At 48.2% G+C, this 19939-nt stretch overlaps 2 protein-coding genes across 3 annotated transcripts; both read right to left on the bottom strand.

Moving 5' to 3' along the window:
• Positions 1 to 1284: 1284 nt before the first annotated feature.
• On the bottom strand, positions 1285 to 11733 carry ppp3ccb (protein phosphatase 3, catalytic subunit, gamma isozyme, b). Its single transcript, XM_053447650.1, is given in 16 exon segments — positions 1285 to 1344; positions 1346 to 1373; positions 1375 to 1483; positions 2385 to 2411; positions 3382 to 3479; positions 4027 to 4111; positions 4416 to 4493; positions 4721 to 4846; positions 4984 to 5078; positions 5268 to 5345; positions 6106 to 6245; positions 6334 to 6479; positions 6575 to 6686; positions 7406 to 7530; positions 7891 to 8088; positions 11519 to 11733. Coding segments are annotated over 16 exon segments (1542 nt in total). The 5' UTR covers positions 11571 to 11733; the 3' UTR covers positions 1285 to 1299.
• Positions 11734 to 13632: 1899 nt separating this feature from the next.
• hpse (heparanase) lies at positions 13633 to 19192 on the bottom strand. 2 transcript variants are annotated; one of them, XM_053411619.1, is made up of 12 exons: positions 18910 to 19192; positions 18129 to 18244; positions 17676 to 17804; positions 17411 to 17584; positions 17154 to 17325; positions 16627 to 16674; positions 16422 to 16515; positions 16243 to 16349; positions 15699 to 15813; positions 15097 to 15221; positions 14874 to 15020; positions 13633 to 14572 (listed from the first exon to the last, which is right to left on the bottom strand). In XM_053411619.1, exons 1-12 carry the CDS (start codon positions 19137 to 19139, stop codon positions 14365 to 14367), a joined length of 1665 nt encoding a protein of 554 aa, XP_053267594.1. In that variant the 5' UTR covers positions 19140 to 19192; the 3' UTR covers positions 13633 to 14364. The 2 variants fall into 2 exon arrangements, with proteins under 2 accessions (XP_053267594.1, XP_053267595.1); XM_053411620.1 differs by lacking the exon at positions 18910 to 19192 and adding an exon at positions 18486 to 18903.
• Positions 19193 to 19939: the final 747 nt, after the last annotated feature.

Genomic DNA, 19939 nt, shown 5'->3' with positions numbered 1-19939 from the left:
GCAACACAACGCAACACAAAGCAACACAAAGCAACACTTCCCACGCCGGCCTCTGATTGGCAGCCGCTCTGCGACACGTCCTCGAGCTGAAGCAGCAGAGCCACACGGGTACTTTCTGTTTTTTTATTTGAATGGAGTGAAACATCTACATAAATGAGGCCTCGCGATACATGTACTCAACAAAACGTTATCTGCAAAGAAAAAACAAATCTTGATTTTATCTTTTTTTTTTTTTTTTTCCTGTACATTCTGTGAGATATGTTCAGAAATGTTCCCGACAAAATCCCAACAAGCTCCACCCACCTCCCCGAAACAGAAACACTAATCAATAAATCAAACCCACCCGGGTTCATCACGCCTCCTGTTAAAGGATCATCACGCCTCAGTGCAACGTGGACTCACTTCCTGTTCAGACATCACTTCCTGTTCAGACATCACTTCCTGTTCAGGAGCGCGTCTCTAAACCGAACAGGACGAACACGCAGCCGCGCATCAGGAGATCGGACTTCTGTTGTTTTCACTGTGAAAACTTTATGTGAAACGATTATTTATAATAATACTAATAAAGATGATCTATGATCTTATTCATAAATACATCGGTTGGTGTTTTTAGAGAAAAGTGTTTTAACGAGCAGGAAATCACGAACCCGTCGTCCTGCAGGTCAGAGGTCATGACCCATTTACAGAAAGAAGGTAAGTTGACCTCGAGTTCAGATTCAGAAAGTTTCTAATAAACTTCAGACTTTAGTTGCAATAAAGCGGAATGATCCTTTAAATCCCTCGCCCCTCCTCCCCCGCTCTGAATAATTAATCCTTAATCAATAGGTTGTAAAAAAAAAAACATCACATTGAAAAGAGGGAACATTAAAATGTACAGATATAATATAAATGTCAATACTCGCTCGTCAGAGCTCAGTCACACTATCATTGGCAAAGAAAGGATGGATCTGACTGTGTGTGTTTGTGTGCATGCATGTGTGTGTGTGTGTCTGTATGTGTGTGTGAGTGTGTGTGTGTATGCATGTGTGTGTGTGGGCACAAACACAGCGTTTCAATGAGCGTCACTTCCTCCACAAAATGAAAAATAATCAAGATAAAAAAAACCGCAGGCTCCGGATGGAACGTGGCAGCGATTTGTCCAAGTGCAATGAGATTTATCCGTTCAGTCGATCTATGATATTTAAATTGATGAAGAAATAAATTAAGCGCCGGTGACGTTCGCTCGGACTGAACTGCCTGGTCTCCTGCTCTGAAGGGAGAAGCGAGGGGGGGGGGGGGGGGGGGGAGGTGAAGGAGGATCTAGGCCTGTGCGTTGGTGCCGTTCTTGTCCGGGGGCCCCGGGGCTGGCCGGCAGGTTGTTGAGGGAGGGGGGGGGCCTCCTGCTTGCTGTCGCGGCGAGGCGGCATCCTCTCGTTGATGCGGTCGAGGCCTCGCGCCTCCTCGAAGCTCTGGATCTTGTGCTGCGGGTTGAAGCCTTGAATCGCTGAGGAGAAACACACGAGCGTGAGAAACTCTCCGGAGATCCGACAAACACGTTTCACACCGAAGAGAATAAAAACTAGACCTCAGTGAAGCAACTAACTCAAGTTCATAATGACACAACTTTAAGGTCTTTGAATAAATATGAAATATATGAAGGAAAATATCAACGATCTAAAGAATAATCAACAGTTCATCTGAAGTCAGGCTCTAATAGTTATAAACTTCTGGGACGGGAGGTTTTCAGTAAACTTACTTCGACAGGAAATCGACAGCGTGAAGATAAAGAAACAAACTTTGATTAAAGGGACATTTCACTAACTGTGGATCCTTCATGTTTCTATTAGTGTCAAACATTCATATAGTGGTTCAGACAGATATGTGATGAAAACATGAACTATTGATATGAAAGGATGGAAACGTGTGAGTGGATCATATGGAGAGGACGTCAGCGAGACCTCAGGCAAAAACGTTTTCTAACTTTGACCCTGAACTTCTTTGATTTAGACTTCGTGAAGTTTGTCTTGATGAGTCAAACATCAGGTCTCACAGCGACTGAGCTGATGATCATAATTTACTGACTGATCATCAGCTTGAGACGCAAACTAAAAAGATTTGAACCAACAGACTTCGGTTGTTTGGCCTCGAGCAGGATCTCGTCTCCCTGAGGGAAACCTGTTTGTTGCCTGAGGTCCGGCGTCTCTGAGATGAATCTAAAAATGCAGTTTGTTCCTCAGACTGAGAACAAGCAGCACATGAAGGAGATGAAGTGGAAATCACCACACAACACTGAACTCTGACTCTACAACAGGGCAGGTTTGATTGGAAGCAGGACAGACACAGAGACAGAGACAGACACAGAGACAGAGACAGACACAGACACAGACACGGAGACGGGTTCGTACCTCGAGCCTCTTCGGCCTCTACGGTGGCTGTGTAAGCGTGAGTAGAAGTGCCATGCCCCAAACCAATGGAGAGAGAGTGAGAACGTTAAAAATCATTCAGCATTCAGTCAGTCACGTTATCACAGCTGTCAGTCAGTCCTGTTACCATGGAGACAGTCATCATACACCCCCCCCACCCACCCACAACACTGTAGGGACCAGAGGTTAGAGCAGAACAGCATGATTCAAAACCATCATCATCATCATCACATCATCATCATCATCAGGGTGTTAGAGTTCACATCATGCTGCTGGTAAATAACATCTGTTCTCTTTGAATAATCGATTAATCAAGAAAACTCAAATCAAACATTCGGATAATTTATCATTTGAATTTCAACAAAACTGTTTTTTTTGTCTTAGTTTTACGTGAAAGTGAAAATCTCTGTTCCTGTGTGTTTGTGTGAGAGTGGGTGCTCTGTCTGCAGGCTTTAACATCTTTCTCCTGCAGCTCCCGTTAAATAATTATTTATAAAAATTAAAATCTGACGTAAGAAGAATCTGAGTTTCTTTATAATTTCATTGTCTCCGTGCAGCAGAGATTCAATTTACTGAGAACGGGTTCGTTCATCGACCTGGTTCAGATGTTCAGACATGAAACAGACATGTTTGAGTTTTCATCTCCATCATAATTCATATTATCATAATTCACATTATGATGGAGACGATATCGTGTCTGACCCAGCGTCACATTCTGAAGTTAATGATCTTAAATCAGGCAGAAGATGGAGAAATGTTCGACCTGCACATTCGTGAGAGGAGAAGAAGATGTTACTTGTTTCTGCTGCACTGTGTGTGTGTGTGTGTGTGTGTGTGTGTGTGTGTGTGTGTGTGTGTGTGTGTGTGTGTGTGTGTGTGTGTGTGTGTGTGTCTGAGCTGTTAGTCTCAGTGTGAGTGCAGGCACAGGAAGTTAGTGTCTCCGTGTTAGTGTTTGGTCGTTGGCGGCTCGGACACTCACCGCTTTGCAGAGTTCTCCGACCTCCAGACAGAACTCCCACAGGCAGCGTTCCTGTCGGGGTCAAACCCTTCAGCTGTAACACACTCTCGTTCTCCTCTCTGACACACACACACACACACAAAGACACACACAGAGAAACACACACAGTTAGAGTCACCAACAGACGTCTGATACGTTTGCTTCTTTCAACACACATCGAGTGTAACTAATGCAAAGCTAATCATGTGTTATCGAGGTCGTAACACAATGCAGCCTACACACACACACCCACCCACACACCCACACACACACCCACACTGATGATCATTGAACCAATCAAGGCCGAGGGAGGAAGAGGAACCCTACACGTGTCAGTGATTCTTTTCTAGGTCTGATAAGTGGCAGCTGCTTTCTGAACGAGAGCACGGTTGTGACACACTTCACAGATTAAAGGAGGACAGCAGCAGAAAGTCATTAGCCTGAAACTAAAGTGGAGCAAACACTCGGGGCTCGAACGCTCGTTTCTGACTCACGTTCTGACAGAACACATGGAACTAAGCTTTTTAATATAGAGAATGTCTTCATCCCTCTGAACACAGATCCAGAATCAGCACGAGAGCAGGTGACTGACGCTGAGCTCTTCTCACAGCGGAGATGAAAACCCACCTGAGCACAGAGAAGACTCGAGCCATCTTCCCAATCGCCCGGATCTTATTCCTGATCACCTCCTTCCTGAGGGCCGCCGCTCCGCCTGGAAACACAACACCATGAACACAGCTCCACAAATACAAACACAAAGAATGTGTGCACATCAACACAACGTGCAGGAGTCAGCTTTCACCAAGAGGCTGTGATTATTGTTTTACTGATCAAACTCAAAAGAGGTGAAAAGAAAAGTGAGATTTGAGTCGGCTGCTGTTTCCTCAGAGAACTCGTAGTTCTGATGATTCACAGCAACACAAACACGTGACGACAATTCAACAATAAACCTGAAGGTGAAGAAAAGAGTGAGTTTCTCATCACGATTATAAAACTCAGGTTTCTGAGTCTCTCACCGTCGCCAGCGTCGTCTCCCTCGGACATCAGCTCGTCGTCAGAGCAGATGTTCAACACGTTCACCAGCATCTCCGTCACTGTGGACAAGCACATTATACATGTGAGACTTTTTAATATTAACATCTTTCAATGTAGAATAAACCTGTTTGCTGCAGTTTGTGCTGCTCGGCTCTTATCACATGTTTTAACAACACAAATCTCAGATTTCATTATTGGTCAGAAGAAGAAGGACGTGCTGCCCTCTCCTCATGACGTCACAGATGTCAGTCTGTCAGTCACTGACGGTCTGTAGTTGACCTCTCACCTTTCTCCCCGACGAAGGGCAGGGACCAGGTGAACACGTCCATGAAGTTGGGCAGCCAGTAGGGGTGAGGGGAGCAGTTGAACTGCCGGATGTTCATCACGTTATTCTCATATTTCAGCACCGCAGCTGAAACACAAACACACATGAACATCTCCATCATCTCTCTCTCTCTTCCTCTCTCTTTCTCTCTCTCTCTCTCTCTCTCTGCAGTTGCCAAGGCTTCAAGGTTTCCCAGCCTGTTGCCATGGCTCCAGCCCTCCTACCCTTGTTGTTGTACACGTCCAGGTAGTTCGGAGCCGAGAAGATGGTGATGAGAGAGGGGAAGCCTGTCGTCTGGCTCTTCCTGTACATTCGATACCTGAGGGAGAAAATACACAAAGTCAGATGTGATGGAAACCAACGGGAGGAGAAGGATCTCTGGGGAGAGACACCAGATATTATATATGTATTTTTATTATTGTGATACAGATGTTTACACAACCTGCTGAATATTCTCTTGTTCCATCAAAAACTAAATGTGTAAACGAGAGGCTGACGTGTGACTCACCCGGCGTCCTGGGCTTCATGTGCTCGTATTACAGACAACAGGTTATTGTTCATCAGGAAGTCACATACTGCCGGGTAACTGGAACACACACAGACAGTACCAGGCGTGTTAATGGGAGATCCATGACCACTGTGGAAAACCAGTTTCCTAACGTGGGAGCGTGAGGAGCGGCTCGGCTGCTGGGACCAGTCAGGCCACTTGAACTGGTGTAAAGCACGAGATGCTAGATGTGCTAAAATTAGGGATTAATTAAGGTCGAGGCTTTTTACACGGGAGAACAGGGAGATTGTATCTGATCCTCACAGAGCGGAAAATTCACTTCAGAAAATTAAAGCAAGACTAAATATTTTTGCTTCTGGTTCCACTTCCTCCAGAGGCCGGACGGTGATGTCCCATCTGCTAACATGGAGGAGGGGTAGTGAGCTATGCTGCAGCCAGCCACCAGGGGAGGATCAGGATGATGTTGTGTTACTTTTGGGAGGTGTCATGTGGCCTCTCACAGGGACACGAGGGATGTGACACATTAAACCAGTTACACACACACACAGTGAATAAATAAAGTCTTAACTGTCCCACCACTCAAACAAACTAATGCACTAAAAGCAGCTTTGAGCTCGTGACCTTCACGTGGAGCCAACAAACAAATTCAACACAAAAAAGAAGACGGAGCAGAGAACGCTAATATTTGTTTTCAACATCTGTCCGACAGCGGATTTAACCAGCGCTCACTTATCCAGAGATAAACCATTGTTTGTAAAAGCTTTAACCAGCTTAGAGTTACACAGCAAGCTGCTTTTTATCTTCATTATTATTTTATTTAACACAGCCCCGGTTGTACCTGTAGAAATAAGAGCAGCCTCGGACGCTGTTGTGGGAGAAGTGCTCCTGGGTCTTCTCTGACCCGTAGTCCTCCCCCGGGTCCGACCACAGCAGGTCACACATGGGCCCGAACGCAGGAGGCTCCTTAAACCGGTCCAGCTGCACAGAGAACCAGAGGAAGCAGGTTAGGAACTTCCACCTCAGCGGGTTTGACTCGGTGACTCGGAGCCGGCGGAGCGGCGCTCACCTTCCGGATGTCGTCCAGGCAGGTGACCTCCGGGCTCAGGCCCCCGTGCACACACAGGAACTGCTGGTTGAGGAGCGCGGCCAGAGGCAGGCAGTCGAAGGCCTCCATGCAGGCGTCATACACCCGCTCAGAGTACTTTATTTTACCTGCAGGACAAACACATGAGACGCTTGTCTTTGGAGGGGGGGGGGGGGGGGGGGGGGGGGGGGTTAGGGACCAACGTGCCGGCAGCAGGACTCACACTCCTGTTTGAAGGTGAAGTATTCTGTGAGGTGTCGGCACTCGTGGTTTCCTCTGAGGAGGAACAGCGTGTTGGGATGGTTGATCTTCAGAGCCCAGAGATACAGAACACACTGAGGACACACACAGACACACACACACAGACACACATCAAACATCATGAAACTGATTAAATATCCACATGACATGTTTTAGTTTGAAGTATCCCTGTTGCTGTGGTTACTCCTGGCATCCACAGCTTTCCAGCCTGTGAACTGGGAACTGTGGTGATTACTGTTCACACACACACACACACACACACCTCACCTACAGGCGGCAGTTCTGGGTAAAGACCAGAAGAACAAGATCACAAATACAAGCTTCACAATGAGAATCGATCCAATCTCTTCGATGAGCAGAAGAACACGGAGGAAAACAGTTAGACTGAATATCTGTGAGGAAACGAGTCTCTTTCAAACGTCCAGGACACAAAACAGGATGTTCAACAGCAGCCAATACAAATGTCACGACAACCACAGCCGCTGGGGAGAAGGGAACACACACACACACACAACCACCCACCCACACAACCACCCACATGCGTTAAGCACACTCGCTCTCTCCCTCCCTCAGATTGTTTGAGAAATGGGACACGGACCAATCCTGGGGGCGGAGTGTGAGGCATGTGTGTGCACGTATGCTGCGGTGTGGAAGTGGGTGTGTTTGAGTGAGGCCGTCCGGAGGGACAGGAGACGGACAGAGTGTCTTTCATTTCCTACGTCTATTTAAAGACGCTCCCGCTGAGCCACACGGGACCAACACGGCCACGTGAAAGTTCACAACCGCCACTTACCTCGATGCTGAAGTAGCCTCTGTCCACGTAGTCCCCGAGGAACAGGTAGCGGGTGGTGCTGGGGGAGCCGCCCACCTCGAAGAGCTTCATCAGGTCGAAGAACTGTCCGTGGACGTCTCCACACACTGGACACAAGAGACATGTTGCTTAACGCCTGTTCGTCTGTCACCAGTTAATCCATGTTAATTATCAGGTGTCAATAAGAACAAGAGAACTGGTCGAGCTTCTGTCCGTCATCTATAATCGATGATGTGAGTTTTAATGAATGACAGGGGAGAAGAAATATGAAAAACAATACGTCAGAGCAGGAGGAGATAAAAATAGTCGGAGGTCATGAGGGCGGGATACCTAAGCTAAACCACATGTCGGGGGGGCAGCTGTAGAAATAGACTGCTGCATCTGAGACAGTGAAACCACATACACAAACACACACACAGACACACAGACACACATGACAGGGAGGGGGGGGGGGGGGGGGTGTTCACCTGTGATGGGGGCTTCCACCTCCAGCATGCATTTCTCCTGGCGGAGGATCGCTGCTCCCTCGTTTAAGACCCGGAGAGCCGTCTCCTCCTCCACCCGGCCCTCCTTCACCAGGTGAGCCTTCAGCACCTCCACGCTGGGCTTCCCATCCACGTACAGGTCCTTGACCGTCAGGCGTGTGCCAGGAGGATACGGCACCGCTGAGAACACGAGGAGACACACGGGTGAGATATGCAGCACAAAGATAAAACTGTTTTTACGTTTACTTTTGTCAACATGCGGCAATAAACACAGGAGACCGATCGATGTGAAACAAACCATCACAGTCGATGGGACGAAGGTGACCAGTAACTGGGACCATTGACCACAAAACCTCCTCAATGATCAGTGAGTCCGAGCGACCATTTGTACCAAATGTGAACGGATTCTCTCGAGTTGTTCTCCAGATATCGTGTTCACAAGTATGAGACCAGCGGATAACCTGAACACATGCAGCCTCCAGCCACTAGGTGTCGCCAGCGAACTGAAATGATCTCCCACATCAGAAGCGACGGCTAAAATCCAACTCTCACTGCAGTTTGTTTCATCTTTAAACTTGTAAGTGAAGTTTTTTCTTGTTATCTCGTGAACTGTCCCACATCAGGGAGCTGTGTGTGTGTGTGTGTGTGTGTGTGTGTGTGTGTGTGTGTGTGTGTGTGTGTCTCTGACAGCACTCACTGTTTGACACATGATTTGTTATGGAACCTGTTCTTCTCTGTCAGAAATAGTGAGATTTTTCCTGCAGACTTCATGTTTTTCTTCTGTCTCCCGCCGACGCCAGCGTGTTGAGACGGGTCCTGAAGACTAACAACAGTTTGGCAGCTCCCACCGGCCCCCGGAGGAAATACCAAGCAGCTTAATTCCAGGAACACACCTTTATTTCACCCAGAGATGTGAAGGAGGAGGCCGAGCTGCAGCCTCACTCTTCATTCTTTCACTTAGAAACCTGAACTCTGACGTATCGAGGAGGCCGGAGCAGCTGAAACTACTCAACTCACTCGGGTGCAGATAAAAGTTGTTAATTCTGTGGGATGGACAAATAAACAGGAACTACTTTTATTACAACACTGTCGTCCAGCTGACTGAATGGCCGACACCATCGACACCAGCCCTGTAGTTGTGAAACCAGCCCTGAACGTCTGAAGAGAGGCAAAACAAAAACCACAGTTGTAAAAGCGAGGCCTCGCAGAGCACCACAGGAAGTGGTATTCAAATAGAGGCTGACACAGACTCAGTGTTCCTCCCGTGGCTGAAGGGACGGAGAGTAAAACACACGCTGCCAACAAACCTCCACCTGAGAATAAACAGTTAAACTAGTCCAAAGATTAATTATTGACAATAGACTGCGATAACATTTATAATCTCATTGTCCTCTTGTTGAAGTTTGTCCCTGGTGGCCACCTGGAGGAACACGGCCTCTGATGACACATTATAGAATTAGAAAACGTATGAAACATTTACAATATCATCAACATGTCGTCTGTTTCTGAGATCTCTTCAACAACAACAACAAAACGCTTGTGTATCACGTGTTCAACGTGAAACTGTTCAGCAGGAACTTAGTATTTTGCCACGTTTCTTCAGAACAAGTCACCACGACAGTTTGATCTATTTATCATTGGGCCGATAAAGACGTTTTTTTATTGTTTAGGCTTTAACAACATCTCAGGAACCATTGACAGGTTTTCTGTTATGTTGATATAACGGACGATATATATATATTGGTATGGAACGATGGGTCCCACGGCAGAGCTCTGTGCTGGGGCCCATGACAGGACACTGTACCCACTCCGTCATCAGCTCCATCAATCATGAATGAGGACAGAATCATTACACATGACAGGCAACGCAGACAGACCGACTCGATTACCATCAGTAACTAAGCCATCGGTGTGTACACACACACACACACAGACAGACACACACCAGGTCCAGCAGGATGCAGTGTTACAAAAGGAAGCTGTGAGGAACTCATCACTACAACGACATCTATCATCAACTGCAGCGAGGAAGTTGTTTTATTCACTAGATTAATAATTTCATCTAGAAATGTCAGAAAACTTCCCAAATGATGTCGTCAGTTTTTTGTTTTAAAGTCGTGTTTAAAGCTCGGAATAAAGAAACATCTATAAAATGATCCGTTAATGTTACTGACTAAGTTCAGTCACTTCTACTACGTCCACTGAGAGACAAGTGTCCCATTTCAAATATGAAACGTTCAAACATGAACCTGCTTATTGATGTGTTGATAAATCCTTCTATCGTTTTATTGATAGAGTCCAGAAGAAGTTCTCATTTAGATCCTTCAAACTAAAGCTCTAACGACTAATCATGAAGCAGATGCACATGAGATACACACACGATGGTTGATTAACATCTTTACACATTCTGTTCTCATTCTGTGGGAAGCAAAGTTTAAAACTTAGAAATTATAAAGTGGCATTTGTTGTGATAATTATCGATTTGGAGTGATATGATCATCTCCCAGCCCCTGATGGAGTGTGTGTGTGTGTGTGTGTGTGTGTAGCCTCAAGGCGGCAGGTTTAATGATGTGACTCTCTCTTGCAGCTTTACACGGATCAGCCGTCCAAACCCACTAAACCTCCCCACAGACGTCCAGCCTCGCCAACCTGGTTTACCTGGTTAACTAATTAATCAAATATGAGGCAGCTATTCCTTTATGGAAATAAAGTGACAGAGCGTCAGGTTGTATCTTCAGCCACCGAGCGCTGACGTGATGCTCGTTCCTTCAGTCGAGTACAGAGAACACGTGTGACCCACTGGCTAACTGGGTCAAACAGAATTTGGTGCAACACGACTGTCACACACTTCATAATGGAGATGAGAAGAAGATGATCACGTGAACGATATTCTGTCTGCGAGTCAGAGGACGACGATGGGACTGAAGACCCACCTGAGAAGAAGGAAGGGTGAGGGGGTGGGACGTGGAGGGGTGAGAGGAGGAAGGGTGAGGGGGTGGGACGTGGAGGGGGAGAGGAGGAAGGGTGAGGAGATGGGGTGCGGTGTTGGGGGTGATGGGGTGAGAGGAGGAAGGGTGAGATAATGTGGACGATGGGGTGTGGAGGGGTGAGAAGAGGAGGGGTTAGATCATGGGGGTGATGGGGTGAGAGGAGGTAGGGTGAGGAGATGGGGTGAGGTGTTGGGGGTGAGAGGAGGAGGGGTTAGATGTTGGGGGTGATGGGGTGAGAAAGGGTGAGAAGATGGGGTGAGAGGAGGAAGGGTGAGAAGACAGCCACCCGGGACACAGCGCAGCTTTTCTCCCCCACCGGGCTCCAGGAGTCCGGCCCGTCGCGCTGACACGTCCCCCGACCTGAGCCGCATGTGTCGGCCAACACCTGGACGTCCCCCGGGACCCAAGGCTACAGAGCGGGACCGAGTAGCCAGGCCACGGGACACAACGGCCGGTGAGGACCGTGAAACCCGCGGGCTGCACACGCAAATCCCCCCGGGAGAGCGAGCTGTCACCCGGGCTGGCTCGTCCTCCAGCGGGTGTTAAGCTGCTCGCCTTTAGCAAACTAGCTCCGTTGACTTCCTGCCCGGGGATCAGATGAACAAATGGAGGCTACGTACCTTTGACAGGTCGCTCGGTGGTGGACATCTTGTTTGGCTCTTTCGCCGACATCCTCCCTCCCGATGAGCCGCTGGATGTTCGCTCGGTTCCGGACTAAACTTGAGGAATTCCTCGCTAGCTAGCTAGCTGGAGCGAGCTAGCCGCGCTAGCTAGCAGAGAGCGAGCTGCGGCAGCGCTTCAGACCGCGGACAGGACACCCGAGCCGAGCCGAGCCAGGCTGGAGCTAACCGCGCCGGGGGAGCAGGTGGAGACGCGTTCGAGTCGCAGCGGGTCCGGGTCCCCTGTGCCCCGAGGTGCGGCGGTACCGAGCCGCTGTCAGAGGACGGATGGCTCCAGGAAACGGCCCGAGCAGCGCGGATCAGTGGCCGCGGCGGCAGCGAGCAGAGCCGCGGATCATCCCAACTTTAGCTCCGAGGGACGGGCTGCATCTGCCACAGGCCGCGGGATGGAGCTGCTCGCGTCGGTCGTGATGTGTCGTCCAGACCCGTCGGATTAGAATAATCCAGCGCAGCGGATTTCCTCCAACATGGCTCGACGCGGGGGGGTGTGGGTAGTGTAGTATTAATGCGCTGCTAATGTGACGCGTCAGGGACCGCGCAGCGCCGGGGAGCTGAAGTACCGCTGCTGACCTGCAGGGCTCCGGAGCTCTGCTGTACACCCTGACGGCCTGGACCTGAACTACACCTCCACACTGCTACACCTCCACACTGCTACACCTCCACACCGTCACACTGCTACACCTTCAAACCGTCACACTGCTACACCTCCACACTGTGGAAGGATCGAATGAACATCTCTGCTCCTGTATCTCAGAGCAGACACCCCCTGTCAATCAAAGGCGGACCAGATGAGCTGTGTAGGTCCACATCCGGATCACACCTCCCCCGGATCACACCTCCCCCGGAGCACCGGGCCACAAGAAGAACAGACGTGTCACATCTGTATCTATCTGTGGTGCAAGTACATAAAGAACATAACTCTCAGCTTCATGTAAAGTATTACAGTTAAAGTACTTAATGTAGTTACAGTATGAAAAGCAAAGGAAGATACATGTTGAGTAAATTCTTCTGAAAGATGGTGTCTGTCACTACATTGAAGGGATAGTTCACCCAAAAATTAAACTTTTCATTAGATCCTCAGCACTATGATGGGGGGGAGGGAGTTTCAGGTTTAAAAAGTGTTGCAGCCAAATCCAATAAAACTGAAGTTACTGGTGAATGATTCTTCAAATGGAATAAAACAACAGAAACATAACATGTGTCCATTCTGCTCCTGTGGTGTCATCAAGTGTCCTCGAGGCCTAAGTGTCTCTGTGATCCTCTGGAGACACGTCCACTCGTGGATCACAGCCGACAGAGCAACTGACTCAGGCGTCTGTTCTCACACACAGAACCTCCAGAACATGTCAGGAACATGTGAGGCCCTCTGAGCTCGTTTGATCAGACATGTTCCTGACATGCATCTGACATGTCTGATCTTCAGGTCATGTCTGGAAACAGTTTGACTGAAATTTTAATGTTTTGATCAGTAAAACGTGACAGTTTGTGTGTTTTCACATCATCACCGTCTCTTATCTTTGTGACTCAGTTATGAAAAGTGTTTGTTCTTCTCTTCATTAAAGAAAAGAAGAACAAAGTGATGATCTTCTCTGTCCGTCCTCCGTCCTCTGTCCTCCGTCCTCTGTCCGTCCTCTGTCTGTCTTCACACTGTAAATAGAATCATTTTAAAAGGTTTTGATCAGCAGCAGCCGATACTGAGCTTGAGGAGAACCAGCGTTTTCCCCAACATGATGACCATGTAAGAGGAAGTGAGCGAGGCTGGGGGGGGGCACCTGAGGACCCCCCCCCCCCCCCCATCCAGACCATCATCACCGGCTCTGTGGTCGATTCCCGACAGCTGCTCTATTTAAATCTCTGCTCGCTGCAGCACCAGCATCAGAGACGTAGAGGAGCAGCGATGGTGCTTTCTCTAATCTGTTCTACATTTTAACTTTTTATTTTCCATATTGAGTTCAGTTTTATTAAAATCTCACATATTTAAACTCGTGGATCAAAGTTTAAACAAAACGAACCAAGACGAACATTTACCGTCTTAAAACAACAAACAAGGAACGAGAGGTTGTAATATTTTATTGTGTTTTGTTGAAAATGTGTGAAATCTAATTTGACAGATGATATTTTTCATTTTCTGTATTTTAAAAAGTTTTTACTGAAAGATGATATGTAAATCAGCTCTTTATTAGTTGTTCCTTCTGCAAAACATGTGAAATAAATCTTATTTAAACATACATGAAAGCTGTGTTTTACTGTTATATTGATGACACGGGCCGACATGTTTTCATCTGAGGAGGTGAAGAAGGTTTCTGATGACGTCATGTTGAGTCTGAGAAGATCAGAGGATTTCATCACTTTATATTATAACGATTAAGTTAAATGACATTCCCACAACCTGTGTGTCATCATGTGTCGGTTCAGGTGAAGCAGATGTTTTGACGCGTCAGGAAACCTGGATTACAAATCTCTGTGTTACATCATCACACCCGGCGAGGAGCAGGAGGAAGGAGGAGTTTGGTTGTGATGCGTTAGAGCTTCGAGCGTTTGTGATGAAAATTAAATAAAAACTGAAGGAAACCTTGATCTGGAATTCACTTCTCAAAGTCATGTGGTCCATCTTTATCTTCACCTGTGATTCTAGGATCAAAGACGGTGGCTCCGTTCACACGAGTCACTACCATGTTTTTATTAGAAACTTAGAAACACAGCCACCGGGATGTGAAAGTAATTCTTCGTTTCATCGTGGTCACCTGAGCTGGAGTCTGTTTAGTCCGGAGAGGATGATCTGAGTTCTATCTGAAGACGTCTCCGTGTCCGCGGCGTCCTCGGAGGCGTCCGGGGTCGAGACAGGCGGCGGCTCGAGCGTCTGGGAACACGAAGAAGGCCAGAGAGTAGGCAGGAAGCTGCAGGTGGTCGGCTGGAGGAAGACGCCTTCCTTTAAGGTCGGGGAGGGTTCTATCGTCCACCATCTTCAGCACGTCCCCGTTCAGCTTCACAGACCTTCAAGAAGTCAAAAGAAATATTCTCATTATCGAGTCATCTGCAGATTATTTCATTAATTAACCATTTAGTCCAAAAAATATCCCGACTCTACAATGACTATTTCTACATCCTTAAAATACTGTGATTATTTTACAGATTGAACTTCTATGATGAGATGTTTAGATTCAGTGGACTGCTCCTTTAATGAAGCTCCTGAGGAGAATCTGTGAACTCCTCTAACACTGAACCTAAGTGACGCAGTGATGCTCCTCGTGACAGGAGGAGTCTCGAGGGATCAATGGGCACATTGAGGAGGCACCTGGAGTAGAGCCCCTCCTCCCCGGGCCCCTCGGCCTGCAGGACAAACGCCTCCACTGTGCCGGGGGAGCCGAGAGCCGGAGTGGAGATCCGGGCTGGTTTCCCACTCAGGTTCATGGACATCATCGTGAGCGCTCCTCTGCTGTAGCTGCAGACACACAGAGCCTCAGGGTCATCACAGGAAGTTCTATCAGAGGGAATCAGTGATGCTGCAGCAGGGGCACCTCTTTGTGTTGGAGCAGTGCAGATACACTCTCACTCTCCTGCTGCGGCCGACAGCAGCCACCGCCTCGATCTTCAGAACCTCCGGTCCCACGAGTCTCTTGTAGAGAAGAGACAACCAGTAGTCCTGAGAGACGACGGGAGAGGTCAGAGGTCAGAGGTCAGAGGTCAGCGTCAACCCTGCTGTCAGTCACACAGGAAGTCGTTAGGAGAGAAATCATCAGGCTCTAACGTTCATCGCTGCAGATCCTCTGTTCAGCCTCTGTCTCAAACTCTTGGTGTTCGCTCCTGTCTCTTTAAGACCCCCCCCGTCCAGACTAACATGGACTTTAAATCAATGTTCATCAGTAAATTGAACAAACACCAGCTGATTAGTCGAAGCCTCCGGTGACGTCTGTCTGCATTAAACATCTTCACCTTCATCAGCCTCCTCTTCTTCTCCCCCCCCCCCCCCTTCCCCCCCCCCCATCTTCACTGTATTAACTCTGGAACGTCCACCTGGCCGTTGCCTAGCAGCAGTGTTTATGCAAATGAAGAGTGTCAGATGAACAACACGTCGAGCAGCAGCAGACGTTTATAGAACCAGTGAAGAAGAAGGTCTTACAGGAAGTGGGTCCAGGTTGTTGTCGACCAGGTGGTAGCTTCCTGAACCAATCAGCACCTGCCTCATCACCACGTCCATGCCGAGTGTGGCTGCCAGGCCCAGTTTGTCCAGCCACCTGCAGGGGGCACACTCTCACTGTAACACTGTGTGTGTGTGTGTGTGTGTGTGTGTGTGTGTCTGTTTGTGTGTGTGAGTGTGTGTGGTCTCAGAGTAATATATATTGTGAGCATCAAGCAGGTTGTTTGTTGTAATGTTTGTCATGAGACCAGGGGCTGCTGGGTAATTAGTGCATTAGAGTCCCCCCCCCACATGACAGTAACATGTTGAGGGACGTTTTTCACATTTGGCACAAAGGTCACTGCGACTTCTGATTTGATCTAGAGACGATGCTCACGGCTCTGACTCTCTGAACAACTGGAGAAAGATTATTATTATTATTATTATTATTATTATTATTATTAATGAAACACTCATTTAATAGTTTGTTTGACTGATTCCTCAGCTTCTCCTCTCAGCTCTGATAGAAGGTTTCTCTTGAACTCACATGAATCCTGCAGCGAAGGCGTCGGACAGACCGACGGCTCCTCCCCCGTACGCCGAGCTCGTCTCTCCGAGCCACACCCCCTTCCCCGGGGACGCCATCTGTACTTTCTGACCAGAGGACACGAGTCAACATCGTCCCCGCGCACATGTCCAAGTCCCTGTGTGTCTCGCTGTCTTTACCTGCAGAACTTCTTTGGTCTTTAACTTCAGCGTGTCGAGAATCTCTGGATCCAGAAAGTCCTCCAGGGACGTGTCTCTGCCGTTCACATAGTAACTAAGACACGGGACAGAGGAGGCGTCTCAGCCTGAGGTCACATGGTCTCTGTCTGACTTCAGGAACTTTATTGTCACTGTGCGAACACAACAGAACGTGAGGAGAACTCACTGGTGCCAGGTGCAGGCGTCCACGGCGTCCGCTCCGCTCGGCAGGAACCTGCAACCACACGGAACAAACCCTGAGAGGAGACTCCACCCGGAGGAGAAGGTCACGTGACCGAGAGCAGCGAGCGGGCGAACCACGGAACCCCCCCGACCAGTTCAAAGGTTCTGGACTAAATGAGGCGAAGCGTGAAGCTCACATGACGCTAATCAAATCACAGGAACTGAGCTCGGCCTCGACTGCTGCTACAGAGACGGTTCTCTGCTGCACACGGTCTTAATGTCAAAGTATAGTTTATATGGACTCATATGTGTGTGTATATATGTATTTATATGTGTATGAGTATGGACATGTGTGTGTGTGTGTGTTGAACAGGATGGGACGCCACACTGAGGACTTGTTTTGCCACAGGAAGTGGAAGTTGTGTGACACCGAGTCGCTTCTCGTTTTCCTCTGTGGTTCCTCCCGATGAGATTATTGTTTCAATCTGGTTTATATCAGATTATTGTTCCCATGCACACGTGACCTCTCACCCCTCCAGTAGGTCGATCCTGTGGCCTCGCGGCTGGCCCACGTCCGGCCCGTACAGTCCGGCGCCGTGGTACAATTTGGACTCTGACATCATGTCTCGGAGACGGTGGAAGTCCTGTCCCAGCTGATGTCCGTCCACTCGGATCCCGGCCTTCTTCTCGAAGCTGTTTGGTTCTGAGGTCAAACACACGACAGATATCAAACCCCCGACCTCTGTGAGGGGACTTGAACCTACGGGTCAGCTGCCACGTGGTCGTACCGTTCCCCAGTTCCCAGGACATGTGGTAGCCTCGGGACTCACAGTACCGCAGCAGGGAGCGGGCGTTGCTGCTGTTCCAGCTGTTGTCGTCTGTTCTGAGGAGAGCGTTCAGCCCGAAGATCAGATCCATCCCCGAGCAGTTGGAGAAGGAGTTCAGCAGGTCCACGGTCGACTCTGTCACAGGGAGGGGGTCAGCCAGCGCGTCACATGATCACACCATCACATGATCACATGTTTGCGTGTTCACTTGATCACGTGCTCCTACCTGTGAACTTCACGCTCCTGTACTTCCTCTGAGCGTCTTCTCTCATCAGGACCAGCTGCTGCTTCGTCCACTCCACCTTCAGTTTGTCCTCCAGCCAGGACGGCAGCGTCCCTTCATCACAGGACGGAGCTGCCGGCAGCAGAGAGGACATTGATCCACAGGTCAACTTACATTCATGTGACCTTTGACCTTTAACCACCCAAATCTAATCAGTTCATCTGAATCCAACTGAACGTTTTGGAGAACTTCCCTCGAGGTCGTCTTGAGAACTCGTGTCTACAAGGATTTTACATATTGACAAGCTGAAAATATAACGCCTCTGGCCACTAGATGTCTCTAGAGATCAAAAATTAATTTCCTGTTGTTTTTGAATGATCATAAATATTTGATTTTATTATCTTGTGGTTTATTTCCGTATGAAACCGAGCCGGGGGAGGAGCTTGGCTCTGTCACCTGATGATGGCAGATGTTTCCTCTCAGGAGTGAAAACCATGAAGTCCTGTCTGGTTCCACCGAACCTCAGGAACGCGGGACTCAGAGCTTTGGCCAAAGTCCGGATCTTCTGAGATCTGAACTCAAAACACAAAACACATCGGAGGTTCGGATCAGAACCTCAGGAAACTGATCCTCATCTCTCAGAGGCAGATTCAAATGTGTCAGTTTGAACTTTGATGATCAGAAATGAAAATGAAAGTTAAAACTTAAAAGAAAGATTAATTTAGGAGATTACGGAACTTCTGAATTCATTATTATTCAGTTTGAATCTCGTTGATAAAATTAAACTCTCTTTTCTTAATGAACATATTTTACCTTTGAATTCTGAGAAGAGTTTTCCTCTTAATAATAAAGATTATTCAAAATGATGCACGACACACACAAACGTACAAAGACAAAACACACACGCAAACAAAGACACAACGACACAAAGACAAACTCACACACTCACACAAATTTTAACACACATACACACAAATATACAAAGACAAACATACAAAGACAAACACAGCCACACACGCACTCACAAACAAAGATAAACACAGACACACACACTCACACCTAAATACACAAAGACAAACACGCATCCTAACAAATACACAAAGACAAACACACACAAACACAAACACAAACTCACGCACGCAAAGATAAACAAAGACAAACACACTCACACCTAAATACATAAAGACAAACACACAAAGATCAACACGCAGACACACACACTCTGTCCCGCTCTGACCTCAGCAGGTACATGAAGCTCTCCTCGGTCCCCAGGCTGGAGTCGATGGTCACGGACAGAAACCTCGGGTCCACCCGGTGGAGGATGGAGCTCAGATCCGCGGTGACGGAGACGAGCTGAGACCCGGAGCCGGTCGAGTTCCATCCCGGGTCGGAGGCGACCCAGCCCGGGTCTCTGGTGAAGAGGAGTCCGTCCGAGAGACGGAGGAGGAAGAGGAGCAGGAGACTCATGATCGCACTGAGACACTTCCTGAACTGTCTGCTCCTCCTGCAGGGGGCGCACTTCCTCATCTGAGCTTCAACACGGTCTTTGTGTGGAGGCACAGGGGCGGTCCTGAGACCCACAGGGGCCCAACTGACACCTGCAGGGCCCCTGACTCAATCCATCAATAAAGATGGATCACATGACAGATCCAATAATTGAAGCATCTCCACCGCCCCCTGGTGTCTGACTGCAGTATAAACCCTCCTCCATGTTAGCAGATGGGACGTGAACCAAACTAAAACTCGAAGTAGACGTTAAATGTTTTTAAAGATGTTTCTGTCATTTCATGTCGTTCTTATCTCTCTGATGTTTGTTCAAGTTTCTGATCAGTTTGGTTTCAATGTTATTTGATATAAAAACTAGAGCTGTGAAATATAACGCGTTAACGCGTTATGATTAAATTACAGGATTAATTCGTTTTTTTTTTTTAACGCATTTAACGCATGCGCAGAAGGACCTTCCAATTCCGCCGCCTCTGCACTAGTTGCCGCTCTAACGCCGGGTTCACACCGGACGCGGAAGCGACGCCGAAGCGAGGCGTAAAGGCAGAATAGTCCCGCGACTGCAACCGCGGAAGGCAACGCAGCTGCATCGACGGACTCGTTTTGGTTTATACTTCTCTAACGTGCTCTCTTTTTATCTTTATGACTGCTTGTGTGGCTGTAGTGGGCAGAGGGGGACATTAAATAATGTGGTTGGTAAAAGTGGTCAAATTAAAAGTCCAAGACAACAGAACGTGAATACAAAGTATGGGATGCATATTTGA

Source organism: Pleuronectes platessa, chromosome 19 (genome assembly GCF_947347685.1).
Source record: "Pleuronectes platessa chromosome 19, fPlePla1.1, whole genome shotgun sequence".
Taxonomy (NCBI): domain Eukaryota; kingdom Metazoa; phylum Chordata; class Actinopteri; order Pleuronectiformes; family Pleuronectidae; genus Pleuronectes; species Pleuronectes platessa.
The sequence above is the reverse complement of the archived record's forward strand: the minus strand, read 5'-3'. Positions and strand labels throughout refer to the sequence as shown.